Here is an 18908-nt window from a genome sequence, read left to right as displayed (position 1 = left end):
GAAGAGCCATGATGGCGGAGATTTAGGGTTGCCAGCTTTGAGTTGGGAAATAACTGGAGACTTTGGGGGTGGAGCCTGGAGTGGGTGGAAGTTGGGGAGGGCAAAGTATAATGCTATGGAGTCCACTCTCCAAAGCAGCCTTTTTCTCCAGGGGAACTGATCTCTGTTGCCTGGAGATGATCTCCAGATGAGTTGGCATCCCTAGAGCACTCTCAGGTTTTCTTGATGAATTAACTGTGTCTCTTTAACATGACTTCTTTGCTGGATAGATTCAGAGGGGAGCCATGCTGGTCTGCAGTAGAACACCTAGATCCTGGCCTTTGAAAAGGCCAGCTATAGCTTATCCCCCCCCATCCCACCCCAAATCCTGTGAGTCTTTAAGGTGCCTCTGGACTCTGTTCTAGCTGTTCATTCCTCAGTCAGTGTCTTCACTTTTCTCTACAGGAGACTTCAATAACCAATTTTCTCTTTGCAAGGAAAGGGATGGTTCAGTGTTTTTTTAACAAAGCAATGTGGAATAATGGCTAGAGTGCTGGACGAGTATCTGGGAGAACCAGGTTCACATCCCCCCTGTGCCATGGAAGATTGCTGGGTGATCTTGGCCAATCTCACACTCTCAGCCTAACCTACCTTGCAGGATTGTTGTGTGGGTAAAATGGAGATGGGGAGAATGTTGTAAGCCATTTAGTATTCCCATTGGGGAGAAAAGTGTGGTATAAATGAAGCAAATAAGGCAATTCATTTTCGTGATTGTACATTTGTGACTGTGTTAATAAAACGTGAGAGGATCTGGATGAGTAAACACTTGCTTTGGCTGCAAAGAGAGAAGCAGTTCTGAAAGCCTCCTCTTCCAGACTCAGAAACTGATCCATCCCGGATCCCCACAGGAAGTAATCCATTAAGTTGAAGAGCAGATGGGGCTTTAAGGTGAGGAGGAGAATGTAAATGGTTAAGGAAAAAGGACAAGCGTGAGTCAGAGCAAAAAAATAAACCAAATGAACCACCTTTCAGTGAACTTTTCACCATGATCCACGTCTTGCCAATGTTTTGTTTTTGCACAGTTCTGGAACTTTCTGAGACCCAGGATGCCCAGCTACTCACATGGGAGTCCGTGCAGAAGGAAAACTATCTAGTGGCTCAGAAACGGCAGAAACGGGATTCTGATACGGAACGGCTCCGGAGAACCTCTCAGAAGTGAGCATAAGAGAGCCAATGCCAAATGGGTGGGTAGGTTGGGGGAAAGGACCAGCACGCAGGAGATGTTGTTAGGGAGGAAGCTCTACATTCCAGTTCCCTACTCTGCTGGAAGACTGTTGCCTTTTCTCCTCTTTGAAGAAGTTCTTCTAAAATGGCAGCCACAGAAAAAGAAAGGAGAAGGCCAGTTTGGGGGAAGGAATTTGATGGAGGCTAAAATGGGAGAGAGGTCTGGAGAAACTCAGGGAATATGTAGGTCTCCTGAAACACCACACCATCCGGGGGACTGCGTCACGATGGAAAAACAGGGTGGGCAAGAGAGACTGAAATGTGGCATAGTCCTGAGGTGAATTGGGCACTACATGCATGGGAACTGAGGAGAACCTGAGAGCCAGTTTGATGTAATGTTTAAGAGTGGCAACCTCTAATCTGGAAAGCTTGAGGTTGATCCCACCATTCCTCCTCCACATGCAGCCAGCTGGGTGACCTTGGACCAGTCAGTTTTCTCAGAGCTCTTTCAGTCCCACCTGTCTCACAGGGTGTCTGTTGTGGGGAGAAGGAGGGTGGATGACTGTAAGCCACTTTTTAATACCTGATCTTGAGACAGGCTCTCTTAGCTATACCTGCCCTGTGTGCGTGTATGTGTGTGTAACAGGTCAAGTTACAGTCAAGTTATGGAAACTCCAGAAAGGGGTATTCAAAGCAAGAGGTGGTTTGCCATGGCCTTCCTCTGCATCTTTCTTTGGTAGTAAAAGTAAAGGTAAAGGTATCCCCTGTGTAAGCACCGGGTCATGTCTGACCCTTGGGGTGACGCGCTCCAGCGTTTTAATGGTAGACTCAATATGGGGTGGTTTGCCAGTGCCTTCCCCAGTCATTACTGTTTATTTGCCAGCAAGCTGGGTACTCATTTGACCGACCTCAGAAGGATGGAAGGCTGAGTCAACCTTGAGCCGGCTGCTGGGATTGAACTCCCAGCCTCATGGGCAGAGCTTTCAGACAGCATGTCTGCTGCCTTACCACTCTGTGCCACAAGAGGCTCTTCTTTGGTACTCTTCTAAATACCGATCCTGCTTAACTTCTGAATTCCGAGATCGGACTATGCCATGATGCCTTCCCTCCACCTTCCTCTCAGGGAGCACAAAAGCCTTGTGCTTCTTGTGAAAAGGGGAGAAGATAAAAATGGATATAGATAATATGACAAGGTTGGGGGTTGGGAACTGATGTGCCGAACCTCAAACGTCTGCTTGATCAATTGGATCCAGCTCCTCTTTGGTAGAGATGCTCGGGTTACAGTTCTGGCCACCCAACAAAGGAAGGGGACCTGCACTAAGAGAGCCAAATGTTTAAGCATGGTGTGTGGAGAGTACCGTTGAGAGTGTTCATGACGGGATTGCTGTGTGGGAAGGGAGGGTGGGTGGCCTCTGCAGCAGCACGGACAGGGCCCCTCTTTTATCCGCCTGACTCTTCTCACCCTGCAGAGTTGACCAGGTCCTGAAGCAGCTTTCAGAGATTAAGGAATCAGAGCGTCGCCTGCGGACCCTGGAGACAGAGGTACCATATGAGGTCATCTGAAGTGCAGCAGGGAAGAGATGAGAACTCCTTTTGCAACTTTTTTACCATTGGGAATCCCCTGAAACATTCTTCAGGCTTCAAGAAACCCCAGAAGTGGCGCAATCATGCAGAATACGGTTGGGAAGGAGAGCAGTGGACACGCCCACCTGGGGCCCTTCCCCTTCCCACCCCCTCCAGGCCCATCATTGGTCATTTTGGAAGGGGGTCAACATGACCATATATGGTCACGTTACCCAATAAATGCTTAACCAATTTTAAAAGTATATAAAAATCAATTCACTCTCACCCTTTCAGGAAAGCCTTCCAGGTTACTGAGAACCCCAGGATTTCACAAGGCCCTGGCTGAGAATGCCTGTGCCAGGCGCTGGCAGCATCCTAAAGGGCAGCTGGGGAGAGAAGTGTGATGGGAAAGGAGCAGTGGGGAATTGGGGGAAGCAAAGACTTGTGCTGGAGACCTGAGAAAGGAGCTCCCCCAGGAGACCCTTCCCTCCCAGAGGCAGCAGCTCCTCCTCACTTATCCCTTGGCCTGTTTTTTTTTAGATGGAATATTGTACCACTGCCCTGGCCTGGATGGTTGATGTTTTGGCTCAGAGTGACATTGCCAAAGGAAGGAAGGCTCCTCCAGCACGGAAGAAAGGTGAGTTGCTGCCAAAGTCCCCAGAGGTCCTTGAATGGAAGTTTAGTCACTTGACACTCAGAGAGCCAAGTAGGTGTGGGCTCAGAGCCCTCTGGTGGCATGGCAGGAGGGGGAAAGCAGGGAAGGTGGCAGCTGATGGGTGAAAGTGGGCATAAAATTTCTGTGCGGATATTCCATTGTTGGTATAAATGGCTCTGCCCAAGGGCTTTTGGCACCCTAGGCTAGCAGGGGCTCCAAGGGGCCCCAAGCTGCCAGCCCATCTGGCATTCCTGGCAGCAGTGCTGCGGCCAGCACATCGCATGGCAACCTGCCTCAGTGCATCTGGCCCCTTTGGTAGATTGCATAATGCATCCTAGTGACTCTGACTCTGCTGCAATGATGACTGGCAAGCAGAGAAACTGGCAAGCCCTATGGATGCAACCTGTTTCATGTCCTCCATCAGCCACACACAACTTGGCAAGCAAGTTGAAGTGCAGAGCTCTCTTGTGACATAACCATAGTCCAAAATTAATATATTTCTCTTTTCCCCTATAGACTGATTGTCCATGCTGCCACAGGAAGAGCCAGTCTTCATTTCCAGAGGGCACAGCGCTTAAGTCACCCATCACCCTCAGAATCCAGATGACACGGACCTGAGAGAACTGAGCACAGCCCAACCCACTCAGGACCTTATGAGAGGGGGCTTAGAAACTTGAGATTCAATCTTAATCTTGTCAGTCCTTGCAGAGGCACAATTTACAGCCTCAAATCCTCCTGCCTCATCCACAAAAACCTGTCTGTATGCTAGAAGCCTCAGAAAGGGGACTGGGAACCATTGCGTGAACTCAGAAATCTTGCTGCTATTGTCCTGGCTGCGGACTTTTTATAAAGTTTAAACACCTCAATAGATGGATCAAGGGTTTTTTTGTGCGTGTTTTTTTTAAAGTACCATACATACCTGAAATAATGCCCTCCCTGTTCTATGCAATCTTCCAGACATTCTTGTGAAGAATGCTTGTAAAAGATGCGACCCTATCAGAAAAGATTCCATTTGTCCCCTCAAAATCCCCAGCTGTGCTTGCTTAAGAAATACAACTTTTTCTCATGCTCCCTATTGCAGCAAATAACAGAATGAAAGTGAACCGATGTTTTAAATGTTTGAATGATTTTGTTATTTTGTAATAGACTTAACTTTATTAATAAATAATAAAACTTTATTAAATTATTAATTAAAATATTCTAAAAGTCTCTAATGTTTTTGAACAAGAGTTTGAAAAGTGTAAAAATGAATTGTTCCAGCCTTCCCATCTTTGCAGCAGAGAAACCAGCTGGTACTTGAACCAGGAAGAGAAAGGTATATTCCTTAAATCCAGAAAATTCTCGTTGGCTTCTGAACCTAGAATAATTGTTTGGAAGAGGAATAGGCTTTTCTCGTCCCTAAACACTACAAAAGTTCCTGTCTTAATTTTCTTTTCCACACGATTGTTATGACCCGGAAGATTTGCTTTTTGGAAGTTTGCTTTTATGACCCAGGTGTTCTAGAGGCTTTTTGGCCTGGTCAGGGATAATAAAGGTGCAGGATTTCTGTCTTTTCACTCTGGCTTTCCCTGCCCCTGCAAGAGATTCTGTGACTAGGTAACTATAATATATATACCTATATATAACTATATGGGTAGCTATAATTCCATAACTCTTAATTGTTTTTGCTTTTATTACACACAAATAAAGGGGGGGGGGTGAAGCTGTAGGCTGCTCCACCGCCATTTATTTATATTTAAATAAAATGTGAGTAGCCAATGGAGGGCTGGGCTACTAAACTGCATGCTTTAAGTGGTTTCTGACCTAGTGTTTGCAGTATTCCTATGGATTCCCTTCAGAACAAGAAGTCTCTAAATATGTAAACAATTTCTGGTTCCAACATTATTTTGCCCCACCTGGTCTGCTTTTACACCCTGACTATCCTTGAGGATACAGGCGGCCAGTGTGAGGCAAATTAAACTCCTTGCCATCCAAGCATATTTGGTTCGTCAGCTGTCTCTTCATCACTGCGGGATCCTCTTGAGCTGCATTCCGACGGGGTGAGGCGCTCGTTTTGTTTTCTCTACAATGCTGCCTCCTCCAGCAGTTATGGCAAAGGGGTGGGAACTAAAATTCCCGGAACCACAATGAAAGACGTCGTGGGCAGCATCGGAGCACTTTTCACACGTACTAAGCAAAAGGATCGTCGTGCCCGAAGAGGGGTAGAGCTAGCAAACCTGGGATCATAAACCAGGCCGCGCGTGTGAGATTGCATCCCTTCCATCCTTTCTCTATAAAAAGTCCCACACTGGAACTGGATCTAGAGGGAATTCCCTCACTCGGCACGGCTGTGCGCTGCGGGCGAAAGGGGCTGAACATAGAGTGCCCAAAGCCTAGAGCGGCGTGGCTCAACACCCGGGCTTTCACCGGAAGTTCAGGGTGAGACTTTTGTGGCGTCTATTTATGTTTTCCCCACACATCGAATTCAGGTTGGGAAATCTTTTTTCTTATCCCAACGGGGAGCATTTCAACCTGACCAGGTGATTGGGTTGATCCCACTATAAAGGTATTACCTGCAAGATGTTTTGGTCAGGGGAAGAAATAAAGTCTGCTTCCGGCTGGGATCACTAAAAGTGCAACACCGCTGCTCTGGCTTCCTGTGCTGGAGAAAGCTTCCTAGTTGTGCTGTCGGGTCTCATGCTGGGCTCAGTAACCGTATTGGGGGTAATAATTGGAGGGTGTTTTAAAGCTGGGTGCAGCGCCTCTGCTTGGATAGGAGGATCCTTTCAGAAGCTTCCTGTTATGTTTGCAGTATCAGCCCATGTTTGTCTCTGGGGTCCCTCCTAAGGTAGAGTGCTCCCTCCTTCATGTCTGTATTTCAGGCTTTGGATTAAGTGGGATGTAATTCTGCTTTTTCTCAGATTTGAAAAATGGCCATCTCCTTGGGGAAAAAGTACACTGTGAATTATAATTCCAAATGGGTGTCTCTGATAGTCTGTAGCAGCAGAATAAAACAGCAAGTCATGTTAGGCATTATGTTCTACTCCTTTGGGCATTAGCCCGGTTTTAATATACAGTGTCTCCATAAGTAATAGGTATAACTGCTTTTCATCCTTAGAAGCAGCTTGCTTCATTTTTTAAAAATCCCTAGATCACAACCTGTTTCTCAAATGTTCTCTATGTTTTCTCTACCCCAGTCAGTTGATGATCTTTCTTTTCCTTTGTGACACCACTCATCCAAAGTTTAGGATTTCTTCCTAGCCAAGAAACATTTCTCTTTTCCTTGATTAGAAATACTTCACTCTTAAGGTTGCAAAAACAAATTTGGAGAACTGATTTGTGGAAATTGTGGATGTGAAGATCTGTGCAGGATCCTGTTTTATTTATATCCATAAGCAATTAGTTTTGCTTGCAGGTTACCCTGAATGATGCGGTGCCTCCTCATCAGCCAAGACCAACGCCACGATCCAATTCATCTGCCTGATGGTGTGATGGTGATTCTTGGCAGGGGACCTAAGACTCTTATCACTGATAAGAAATGTTCAAGGACACAAGGTAAGTATTGTTACTATTATGATTGCCTATCAGCAAACTTCACTGTTTGCACCATAAATGAATTATAGAGCCCTCTTTTCATTGTGTCTGACCTAAGCAGTATATTCTAGTGGTTCTTTGTATTCCAGGATTCTGGTATCTCTATAACTGTTTGTTGTTTCAGAAATACATTTCAAGTCCTCACTGCTGCAGAGAACTACCCCAACCTCTGTCTATGAGGTTGGCAGTTTGCTTGATGTGCTTTTGATGGTCAAATGGTAGTTGGCATTTTTCTGTATAAAAGATAAATTTGTAAGTGATAATGGTCAGGTAGGTTTGAGAGTAGGAAAGAGGGGTTTTTGTGTGAAATATATATGTACAATTTGAATAACACTATCAGAAATGTTGTGTGTTGTTGAACAGACCAAAGCATGGACTAAAATCTCCACTCAGACTTTAAATTCACTGAATGACTATAGGCCCATTGCCCTTTCTAAAATTTTCTACAAATTTTACTTTGCAGCATTGAGGACAGAACAATGAAAAATCCATTTATGCTGCCTCAAAGCAGTGGGGCACAAATTGTACTCATGCTGCTCTCCCTGTACACCCCTCAGTGTTGTACTGTTAGATTCAGGTGGGTAGCCATGTTGGCCTAGAGCAGTAGAACGAAGTTTGAGTCTAGTGGCACCTTTAAGTCCCAAAGTTTTCCTCTCAGTATAAGCTTTCGTGTGCTTTATTCTGAAAAAATGTGCATGCACACAAGGACTTAAACTCAAAATAAAATTTTGCCGATCTTAAAGGTGCACCTGGACTGCTGTATATGCCCAATAGACATGGTTCTGTTTTCTATTTTGAGATGCAATTTATCCGCGTAACTATAAACAGTTGCCCAATTTATATTCCATGCAGAAGTTTGTTCTCTTTGCTTACATTAATTCAGGATCCTATTTTTCCTTAATATAACATAGAATAATCTTTGGGTATTATTTATCCAGAAAAGTTGGATAGAGATAACCTCTTTAAAAGACAGCCCTCGAGTATAACAGTTTTTGTTTTCTCTCTTGCAGTGGAGTTACTGGCAAATTATGCCTACAGATCTGTAAGAGTTACACAGGTAAGATGGGACAAGATCAGCATTTCTCAGTTTTTCAGTGCAGGGCAATTGATTCAGAGAACAGCTTTCTGTCTAGCAGGGAAAGGGTGAGCGTTTGTGTTGCTGGTGAGGGCCACTTTTCCATCTACAATACAGATGAGTCTGGGGAAGGGAAATTGCTGGTATAACTGGCTCTGAAGCTGTAGCTTCTACTTTTTTGCTCTGTTGGCAGCGGGGGATAAACCCAACATCAGTGGAGGAGATACATTTGCATTGTGGCGACAGCACAACTCTCCAAGAGGGTGAAACGCTGTGCTTAGTGAATGGACTGTACCATTACTGCATCCGGTTTGAGCAAGATTCCCGTTCCCCAAAGAAAACTGTGCGGGAGTACTTCAGCCCGCGGCGCCCCGTGAAGGAGGATGACAATGTGGCCCAACCCCCCAAGCGGCCCCGGCCCTCCAGCCCTTCTGAGGACGAAGATGACGACCCTTCTGTGGTGGAGAAACTCAGACAACTGCAGGAGATGGCTGCTCTGGTGGAGCAGGCACAGGAGCCTTCCCCACAGGCACTCCCAGATCTGCCTTCCCATCCTCATGACTCATGGGAGGACTTGGGCAAGCTTTTGGTCTTCACAAAGAAAGGAGTGACGCCAAGTGCCAAAGTAAGACCTACTGCTCTGGTGGGTGGGTGGGAAGGGCTGTGGCTCAGTGGTAGAGCACCTGCGCTGTATGCAAAGGCCCCAGGTTCAGACCCCAGATGATGGGAGAAACCTCAGCTTGAGACCCTGGAGAGCAGCTACCAGTCAGAGTAGACAAGACAGATGTAGAGACCAAAGGTCTGACTTGGTAGGTGGCAGCTTCATGGGTTTGCGACCGAGGGCTTACGTTAAAGAGGCCTGGAGCAGGTAATATTAGACAGGAGCTGGGAGCAATCGATATAAATCTGTCCAATAACTGTTTCTCATTCTTCATCACTCTTGTAGCATAGCTGAGGGACAGAATCAATGGTGGGACTGTGTAAAGCCCTGGATCTCTGCTGTAGAGCAGATGGACAGTGTGGAATTAAGTCTGTCTGCTGTTCCTACCAAGTTCAGTGGCCACCCTGAGGGGCTGATGTTGATTTGCTGCTCAAGGAACAACAGAATCTGCCCACCCCAAGACCCAGAGATCATAGTGTGGACCTTAGCTGCTACATTATTATTATGCTATTATTATGAATATTATTTTTAACTCTCCAGTGCAGGCTCATTTATGGACTAGACTTAGGAGACCTGGGTTCAAATCACCTTTCTGCCCTAAAGTTTGGGCCAGTTACTCGTCTGGCTCCAGCCTACACCATCAGGTGCTTGTGAGGAAGGGAGAACTGTATACGCCACTTTGAGGAAGGAGGACATAACTGTGTACACCCGAGAGAGTACTAGATGTGGAAGGATCCAGTTCGCCTCATACCCAGAGGCTGACTGAGCCTCCCCTTCCACCAGTCCTTGTCTTTCAAGTCCCAAGACAGAGTGGAGATATTTTTCTGCAGCAGGAGACCCGGAGGGCCTTGTGTGTGCATAGCCAGACGGGTCTGCTGGCCTGATCGCTTTGCTTCTCTCCTTAGATTGCAGGTTTCGATTTAGATGGAACCATCATCACTACGCAGTCTGGGAAAGTGTTTCCGACAGGCCCTGAAGACTGGAAGTAAGTCAAGAGCTGTGGGGGGGGGGTGCTTGGGAGAAATCAGCTTGCCCTGCATGGGAAAGAGCAACTGCTGGCCTTTGCATGGATGTTAATGTTATACTTAATATATTTATTGAAATCTTGCTTTTTCTCCCTGATCAGGACCAGATTCTGGATGTTGTGTTACTGTACTTTTCTGTTCAGTGCTCTAGTGTTCCTACTATTTGGAAACTCTTGTTTTCAAATGATGTCGGCCGATTGGAAGCTGTTGCTAGATTTCTTGCATATGTTTTTAAATTATCTTTGTCTTTATTGTTTTATTGATTTGTTCTGTTCTTGCTTTATACATAATCCCACCAGCCTGTGGTTGGAGGGATTGAAAATGAAATAAAGTCCCTGGTTATAGCACTGCCCTCCCTGTGAGCCGCGTGCAGAGTGGCCCATGAGAGCTGGCCTAAATCCTTTGTCCTTTGCAGAATCCTGTACCCTGAAGTCCCCCGTAAGCTGAAGCAGCTTCTGAGTGAGGGCTACAAGGTAGGCTTCTTGGCCTGCCCTCTTCCCTTAAGGTGCCCCTCGTTTCCTTTGTGCCCCTGCTCAGTGCCCTGTTCTTCTCTGTTCTTCAGGTTGTGATTTTCACCAATCAGCTGGGCATCAGCCGGGGACGCCTCAGGCCTGAAGTCTTCAAAGCCAAGTTGGAGGCTGTGGTCGAGCGGCTGGGGATCCCCGTACAAGTAAGCGTATCCCACAACATGTTTTGCAGTGGAAAGGAACTGATTGAGGTGGGAGGAACACTAGTAGAAGCAGCATCTGTAGAGTTTCCCCCCACTTTTCATTACCCGAAGGAGTCCCAAAGTGGCTTCTGCACACCTTTCCCTTAGTCTCCCAAAAACAGACACCCTGTGAGAAAGGTGGGGCTGAGGGAGCTGAGAGAGAACTGTGACTGGCAGTTCCCAGCTGTCTCCCAGCTGTCAGCTTGTGGAGGAGTGGAGAATCAGATCTGGGTCTCCAGATTAGAGGCTGCCGCTGTTAACAGTCTCCAGGTATTCCCAACCTGGCAACCCCAGGTCTGCATTGCCCTTCCATAGAAGCTAGTCATCATTGTTAAAGGGCAGACGCTTCCCAAGTGCCCCCCTGGGCCCGATGTGTGAACAAGGAGTGGGGTGAAGACATCAGTGCCACCCCCACTGACCTCCTTTTCCTGCAGGCCTTTGTGGCTACTGGCTCCGGCATTTATCGCAAACCTGTCTTGGGCATGTGGGACCACCTGTGCAAAAAGGTAACTAGCGGGGAGGGTGGGGGGCAGGGTTGGTTGGGGAGAGGGGGCGGGGCCCGCTGGCTGAGGATGAGAGGGCTGTGCTGCTCTCTTGACCCCGCCCCCTTTCCCCTCCTGTCTTCCAAGGCCAACGGTGACCTTTCAGTGTCCTTGAGCCAAAGTGTCTACGTGGGAGGTGAGTGAAGAGCTAAAGGATGCTACCCCTTAGAGGGGGGATTGCCCTTAGAATTCCGACCTGCCAGTTGTCAGAAGCACTCTGGGGCACGAGAAAGCGGACTTTGGGCTGTCGTGTTCCTCTGTTCAGGTCTGGTTGCCGGCCTGGTTCGTTCTGCGTTTCAAGGTCCAGTTCCAGATCCTGGCTGCAGTCAGAGGATTATGTTTTCCAGCTGGCAGCGATGTGTTTGTCGATGGCTGTATTCTCCCTGTCTGTAGATGCAGCTGGGCGTCCACCAAACTGGGCTCCTGGGCAAAAGAAGAAGGACTTCTCATGCAGCGACCGCCTGGTATTTCTGAGTTTCGCGTGTTTTCTCATGCCCCTCCTTTGGACCGGCCCTTAACGTTTCGGCATCCTTAAAAGAGGTTTAATTGAGCTGGCTTGACATACCCTCTTTCTTTTGCACTCATCTACATTGAGGGTTGTTGTTGTTGTTAAGTGTGAAGTCGTGTCCACCCAATCGCGACCCCATGGACAATGATCCTCCAGGCCTTCCTGTCCTCTACATTCCCCGGAGTCCATTTAAGTTCGCACCGACTGCTTCAGTGACTCCATCCAGCCACCTCATTCTCTGTCATCCCCTTCTTCTTTTGCCCTCGATCGCTCCCAGCATTAGGCTCTTCTCCAGGGAGTCCTTCCTTCTCATGAGGTGGCCAAAGTATCTGAGTTTCATCTTCAACATTGAGGGTACTCAGTGTATAATTTTCAGTCCTTGGGGGTAAGTGGGATGTAATTCTGCTTTTTCTCAGTTTTGAATAATGGGCATCCTTTTAAAAAGAGTTGGGGAATGGTGAATGGTGTGGTGAATGGTGGCTGTGATAGGCTCTGGCTGCAGAATACAGTAGATCATTTAGTAATGCATTATGTTCCCCTCCCCTGATTGTTTGGCTGGCTGAAGGAGACCGCCTGTTTTTACTGGCACTCAGTGTGATTGTTCTTACACTGGTGGTGTACACCTTGTACTTCCAGGGGCAGCATGTGTGCCATGTGCACCATGTTTTATGGTGGTGATAGAACGTGTGTGTTCTTCATGCATTTGTCACCCATGCTCTGTGGATGCCCCTCATCCCAACGGATGCCTGTTCTTCTGCTGCCCCTCCTTGCAGTTTGCTCTGAACGCTGGCCTGCCCTTCAAAACGCCTGAAGAATATTTCCTGGGCTGGAAAGAGGCTCCGTTTTCACTCCCCGCCTTTGATCCAGTGAGTAGTTTCTCAGTCACTCCCCAGAGCCTTGGGGAAGGGAGCAGAGATGCCCTTGGATGTACCCCTGGGCTCCTACCGGATGGGCCTCTGGTAGGCAGGGGCGAGTCATCCCCCAGCAGCCCTGGCCAGACGACAGAGACCTTTTGGCTCACGCCAGAACATCCCCACCTGGGACACTCCTTTCTGGCTCCTGACTCTGATAGGAGGGCTGACGGTGCTGCAGTGCCAGCAAGAGGGAGCAAACCCATTCCAGGAGGGGCTTTGCCTGGGGATCCACAAGGCCTTTTTCTCACTGTCAGTCCCTCCAGAAAGTGAGAAGATTCAAGGCCTCGGCTCACACGCTTTGGGGCTTAATGGGCCACGGTCTCCTTTACCACCCATGCAGACCACCTTGCATCTTCCTTTCTTGGGAGAGACCCTCTTCCGTAGGGATCCTGAAGGCTGCATGTGCCTGGCCCCTGTGCAAAGAGCTGTGGGCCTTCCCTAGAGGGAGTTTGGGAAGGATGCCAAATAAATAGCCTGGCACCCCATGGCCCTGCATTGGGAGCTGTTATAAAATCTTTCCTCCAGTCATCTCTCCTCCCCCTCCACAGCGGGCACTGGACCCCAAAGCGCAGCTGTCTGATCCCCCGGATGCTTCCCTGACCTCCTCCTCTCCAGAGCTGGTTTTGGCGGTTGGCTTCCCTGCTGGTGAGTAACCCCACCTGTGCCCTGCTTCTGACGCCCTCCTGCCTTGCCAGCTGCTACATGGAGCTCTTGCCTGGTTTCAGCAGCAGCAGCAGCAGCAGCAGGAGGGAGCAGCGAGGGAAAGATTGACTTCTTTTGCCACTCATGGATGACCTGACCTTGCCCTGCCTGGGGAGGAGGGGCACTAATTTGGCTTGATCCCAGCAAGATCACTGTGCCCCTTGCAGAATGGTTCCAAGCCAGGCTCAGCTTTGTGCAGGACAGTTGCCTGCAGTGTAGCCTGTTCTGGTCCTCAGCTCAAGAGGTTTGGGAAATGGAGTGGGATGGAGGATACATCATAGCGGTTGATACAGATCAAAACATCCACAAAGAGGACCCACTCGGGGGGGTAGAGCACAGAGACGTTACAAATATTTTATACAAATACAACCAAAGTTGTCCATCTCTGGCCGCCTAGCAGCTCCAGGGGCGATTCACAAACGGTCAGTTTGGGCTGAGATGAGTAGGGAGAACCAAGCGATTGGGTGGATTGGGGTGGTGAGAAGGTGGCACTAGAACAGGGGTGCTCAACCGCCACTGCTCCGCAACCCCTGCATCAGGGGTGGTGGCGTTGTGCACACATAGTGGCACACACACACACGTGTACCTACTCTAGGGGTCACGGGGTGGTGGTGGCGGCCAGAGCAGCGGCGGCCAGGCGCTGGCCACCTCTGCGCCGTCTCCAACCAGCGTCACAGGAGTGGCAGATGGAGTGGTGGCGTCAGCTTGGCACTGGCTTCCTCGGTGCTGCCCGGCGCAGAGGGGGCCAGCGCCATGTCACTGCGACCCCCCAGGAAAGGTCAAATGACCCCTTAAGTGGTCACTACTCCCGGGTTGAGAACCGCTACACTAGAACAGGGGTAGTCAAACTGCAGCCCTCCAGAAGTCCATGGACTACAATTCCCATGAGCATTTGCTGGCAGGGGCTCCTGGGAATTGTAGTCCATGGACACCTGGAGGGCCGCAGTTTGACTACCCCTGCACTAGAAGACACAGCTCATCTAGTTTGACGATTAGTGTGCTCAAATCATCCTGGTAGGTTAGGAAACAAATGCGTTTTCTAAAAGTGGGCGCTGAAGCTGTTCCTTTGGCTGTTCTGGCTGCCTCGGTGTTTGTCGGCAGCTGTTAAGCAGGTGTGTCAAGGAGGCTGGACAAGCTTGTGGGAAGCGGCTGCAAAAATATTTATTTGCTTCCTGCTATCCGCACTCCCTTGCAGCTCAGAGCGGTTCACAGAGCACATATAATCCAACACAGTAGTTCTGGCACAAGCTCAGCAGCTGCATCAACACCAACAGCACGGAACATGTAATCATTCACTATTTAATTGTTAACATGTGGACCCAGCAGATGGGTCAGATCAAAATTGCCCCACACTGCGTCCAGCGGGCATATGTGATAGGAGGAGGTTCTGGAGGCCCAAGTAGATGTTGTCGGTTCGCTGGCCTCAGCCAAATGCTTGGCGGAAGAGCTCCGTTTCGCAGGCTCTTCAGAACTGGGCTACCTCATATTGTGGGGGGAGGGGGTGTCCCTGGACCGGGATGCCTCAGGGTCTGCCTGCAGCCACCCAGACCCAGAGGCCTGATGCTGTTTTACTCAGGCAGTCCATCAAACTTGGTATGGGCTACTCGGGACTGGCAGCAGCTCCCCCAAGTCACAGGCTACTGCCTCAGTCTTTTTTGATGGGAGATACCGGGGAGCAGACCTGGGGCCTTCTGCACGCCAAGCCAGAGGCTTTTCCATTGGGCCACACACCCTCCTTTCCTCATGGGTGTATTTCTGGGGCTGGGCTTCCTTGCAGGGCACCTCTGCTGGAGGTGAGACTTCTGGGTATTTTTCAACCCTTATTTTTTTGGGGGGGGTGTGTCAGGCTTCACCTTTTTGGCTTTTCAGTGCTGTGTTTATTTGGAGGAGGGTTGTGGTGTCATTGCTGATTACCTTCCTTTGTTTTGCTTTTATGGTTTAACTAGCTTCAAAGCCTATTCCTAAGAACGGGCCCTGAAAGGGCCCCCTCCCCTGGCCCCTGGCCAGGCAGCTTAAGGTGGCTTTGGGCCACAGCTCGCAGCCAGATCAAGTGAGGGGGGGGAGTGGGGGCTGGGCAGCTTGTTAGCAGGGCCGGGACAGAGCTCCTTAGCAGGCAGTCAGCAGGCCGGGAGGCCCTCATCAGTAGGCCCAGCCTAGCAGGTCAAGAGGCCCTCGTTAGCAAGCCCTCCACCACGACCCTTTGCCCAGGGCCTCTCCCCTTACCTGCTGCTGGCTCCAGGCACTGCGGCATCTGAGAGCAAAGTCGCTAGAGTCCAGGGTCGGAGGGTGGGAGCCATAGGGGCAGGGCCAATCAGGGCAAAGCTGGCTGCACCCTGATTGGCCCTATTCCAACTTGGACAGCCAGACACGTTTTAGGCTGTTTTAGAAATATATAGATGAATAAGTATTGGTTTCCATGTAACTATTATTGTGGGAAGGGCTACTTATCAACTTCCTGGTATGTTTTAAGTAGGACAGTGGGGTATATGCTGGGTTTATGGTAGGGTGGGGCACTTCAGCCTCTGAAGCAGCCTTTCCAGCCTGAAGCAGCCAGCGCAGTGGTACACAGGTGCATGTCTGCATCGACTAATGTGCCAGCACCAGAAACACCCCCCCTGTACTGCTGGATGCTTCGGGCTGGAATGGCTGCTTTGGTGGCCAAAGCACCCAATCCTAGTTTATGGTATTGCCAGCATCTTCCTTTGGCTTCCTCTTCCCTTTTCTTGCTTCATCCCATTATAGCCGGCAAATCGACATTTGTGAAACAGCACCTGGTTGCGGCTGGTTACGCCTATGCCAACAGGGTAAGTGGAAGACCAAGCCTCCCTGCCTCCCTAAATCTTTCCCTTTCCACCTTCCTTGTGAGCCTGTCTCTCTTCCCCGATTCCCAGGACATTCTTGGTTCGTGGCAGAAGTGCGTGGCTGTCTGCCAGTCGGCACTGCAGGCAGGGAAGAGCGTGGTCGTGGACAACACCAATCCGGACTTGGAGTCAAGGAGCAGGTAAGGGGGGAGAGGTTGGCTCAGGAGGGAGCCAGACACACCATAGCTTGCCTTCACTCACTCAGTGACTATCTTTTTTTTTTGGGGGGGGGGGGGAGCTGCTGCCAGGAGGATTTTTAAAAATCTGCAGACGATCGGGAGGCTTGTTGGGCAAAAGCCCCACACATTTCCTAAACACTCTTGGCAGACATCAGGAAAGGTGTCAGTGGGCGCCACTTTGGGGACTTCTGCTCTACACTAATAATTCCTTGTAAGTGGGACAAGTAGTGCTGCTTGGGTGCAGCAGGCTGAAGGGTGGCCCCCAGAGGAGACAAGCACTGTGCACTTTGTGCCTTTTTCCTGCCAGGTACATCGACTGTGCCAAGACGCTTGGGGTTCCCTGCCGGTGTTTCCTTTTCACAGCCTCATTGGACCAAGCCAAGCATAACAACCGAGTAAGTGCCTTGATTGGGATGGTGCTGAAAGGGTTCGTGGCTCCCATTCCTCCAGGACCGAGCGACACCGGGATCACCACTTTGATTTGACGTCTCTTCACTCTCTGCACTTTCATCCCAGATTGTGTGGGAAGGGTGGGTGGGTGGTGTCTGCAAACATAGGTCTCTGCAAGTGAACCTGTACAAACCAAACCACAGAGCTGCCTTCTTCCCAAGCCAAAACGGCTTTTCTCCCTTTGGCAAAGCAGTAAAAACTGACTGTGGCTAGTCTTTGAACTCCTAGATACGTTCTGGCCCTAGACATGGCTTTGCTAAGTGATTCATGGCTTGGCATCCTATAAAGAAATCCTCTAGATTGACTGGAGGGGGTTTCAATGATTCCTCCTCCTGTTTCGACCCCGCCCCCCTGGTACCCCCTCAGTACTACTCAGTCCTTTCTGGAAGTTGACAACTGTTTGTGCCACCACTGCAACTGCTGCAGTCTGCCAATGTGCCTGTCTTAAATCTGCAAAATAGCCTCCCATCCTTAGCCTCCCACGTGCACCCAAGATGGGAACCGTTTCATGTTTGGATTTAAAAGAGCAGTACTGGAGGGGCTACAAAGCACTCTCGTTTCTTTTTTCAGTTCCGGGAAATGACAGAGAAGGAGCACATCCCCGTCAACAGTATTGTCTTGAACACTTATAAGTGAGTTTCTGGAGGAGGGAGGGTGGGCTTCGTTTAACTTGTGGGCCTGCCACCATCCACCTGGCTCCACTTTGTTGCTTCTCCTCTTTCTCATCCTTCCTAGTCCAACTAAAACATTCCAGCATCCACAAAGATTGGCTCAAGTGTGGAAACACAGCGTGGCTCACAAGATATGTCTTGAATTTCCATAACTAAGTTTTCATTCTGTTAAAAATAGGCAAAGTACTAGTTCTCATGAGTGCAGGAATGCGGAAAAGTCTCCTCTGAGCTCCAGACTCAAAATGTAACGATGGATTTCTAGCTGTGTGACTGTTCAACACCACAGTCCCGGTCAAGTGTCATTACAGGAAGTGGGACTGAGGGGGGGTGGGGTGCATTGGTTTAAGCACTGTCTTTGTCCTTCACAGGAGTAAATATGTAGCACCAACGCTAGAAGAAGGTTTTGCTGAAATCATAAAGATTAACTTTGTGCCTCAGTTTGCAAACCCAGAGCTGGAGTCGCTCTACCATCAATTTTCAGAAGGATGACAGCAGTGCGGCAGTGCGCCAGCCCCTGGACGGCCCCTCACAAGCTGTCTGAAGTACACTTCCCCCCTCCCCCCCCCCCCCAAGGTATGCTGAGGGAGGTACTCCCCTGCTGGTCAAAAGTGGAGTCACTGAGATGGTCCTTGGGCTGGTCAAACAGCAGTAGAACCTGACTGTTCTCTCTCCTCTGCAAAAAGTCTTTAAAAATTAATGTGAATTAAAGTTAGGAACCCAAACCTTGCTGCTTTTTCTTTCTTGGCAAAGGCTGTCAAAGGTACAGCTCGTGAAGGCCTAGCAAAAAAGACAAGATGGTACGAACCCCCAACTTTGATTCCTGCCCCCCCATGAAAGGAGCACTGAGAAAAATGACATGCTCTCTTTTGGAATGAATGAAATGCTTTAAGACCATGTTTTATTCATTTGAAAGATGTAGTGTTGAAGATTTCAATGTAAGGCAGTCTACAACATTTGAGGACCTCTTGGGTAGCCTGTAGACCAGGGGTAGTCAAACTGCGGCCCTCCAGATGTCCATGGACTACCATTCCCAGGAGCCCCCTGCCAGCGTTTGCTGGCAGGGGGCTCCTGGGAATGGTAGTCCATGGACATCTGGAGGGCCGCAGTTTGACTACCCCTGCTGTAGACAGATACAACACGACACCCTAAGGTGCCATCTTTACAGGTGGCACCTCTAGGGTCTAATGTTGGATTGTTTTTGTTTTCTTTGATCTTGGAGTGATGCTTGCCTTCTCTTGGTGACTTTTTCTAGGGTAGAAGAGGGTGAAGCAGCTTTCTCTCAGTATGGGGGAGTAGATTTGCATTTATTTATCACCTTTATTTATACTCCCCTTTCTCCCCTGGAGGGGGCCCTAAGGGGTTTACATTCTTGTCGCCAGCTGCCTTCGATGGCAGAGCAGAGATTTGAGCCGAGGGAATCCAGAGCCTATTCCAGCATTCATCTGGCTACTGTTCCATAACGGGCAACAACCAGGCAAAGAGAACCTGAGAGGGGAGCATTCAAAGTGCTGACAATAGTTTGGAGGAGTGTTTCCCAACCGTGGCACCACAAAGGCCCCTCAATGGTACGGTGGTGTGGAGTTTTCAAAATGGTGGCAGGGGACAGCCCTCCCACCC

At 49.3% G+C, this 18908-nt stretch overlaps 2 protein-coding genes across 5 annotated transcripts in view; both read left to right on the top strand.

The window, feature by feature from the left end:
- The window catches only part of TRPM4 (transient receptor potential cation channel subfamily M member 4), a 33487-nt gene extending 28925 nt beyond the window's left edge, over positions 1-4562 (top strand). For both annotated transcript variants that reach the window (XM_077314240.1, XM_077314241.1), the window contains 4 exons: positions 1062-1194; positions 2673-2745; positions 3307-3403; positions 3938-4562. In XM_077314240.1, the coding sequence (XP_077170355.1) occupies positions 1062-1194; positions 2673-2745; positions 3307-3403; positions 3938-3942 (308 nt within the window). In that variant the 3' untranslated portion in view covers positions 3943-4562. The remainder of the gene's footprint in view (positions 1-1061; positions 1195-2672; positions 2746-3306; positions 3404-3937) is intronic.
- A 1032-nt stretch (positions 4563-5594) lies between these two features.
- PNKP (polynucleotide kinase 3'-phosphatase) lies at positions 5595-18013 on the top strand. Of its 3 annotated transcripts, none has more exons than XM_077314267.1 (17): positions 5595-5839; positions 6816-6955; positions 8005-8051; positions 8263-8694; positions 9636-9715; positions 10171-10228; positions 10318-10425; positions 10899-10970; positions 11094-11142; positions 11400-11470; positions 12288-12380; positions 12977-13073; positions 15873-15934; positions 16022-16131; positions 16478-16565; positions 17191-17252; positions 17660-18013. In XM_077314267.1, exons 2-17 carry the CDS (start codon positions 6826-6828, stop codon positions 17778-17780), a joined length of 1680 nt encoding a protein of 559 aa, XP_077170382.1. In that variant the 5' UTR covers positions 5595-5839; positions 6816-6825; the 3' UTR covers positions 17781-18013. The 3 variants fall into 3 exon arrangements, with proteins under 3 accessions (XP_077170382.1, XP_077170381.1, XP_077170380.1); XM_077314266.1 differs by having other exon boundaries at positions 5838-5966; XM_077314265.1 differs by lacking the exon at positions 5595-5839 and adding an exon at positions 6041-6248.
- Positions 18014-18908: the final 895 nt, after the last annotated feature.

Source organism: Paroedura picta, chromosome 16, assembly GCF_049243985.1.
Source record: "Paroedura picta isolate Pp20150507F chromosome 16, Ppicta_v3.0, whole genome shotgun sequence".
Classification (NCBI taxonomy): Eukaryota; Metazoa; Chordata; class Lepidosauria; order Squamata; family Gekkonidae; genus Paroedura; species Paroedura picta.
The sequence above is the reverse complement of the archived record's forward strand: the minus strand, read 5'-3'. Positions and strand labels throughout refer to the sequence as shown.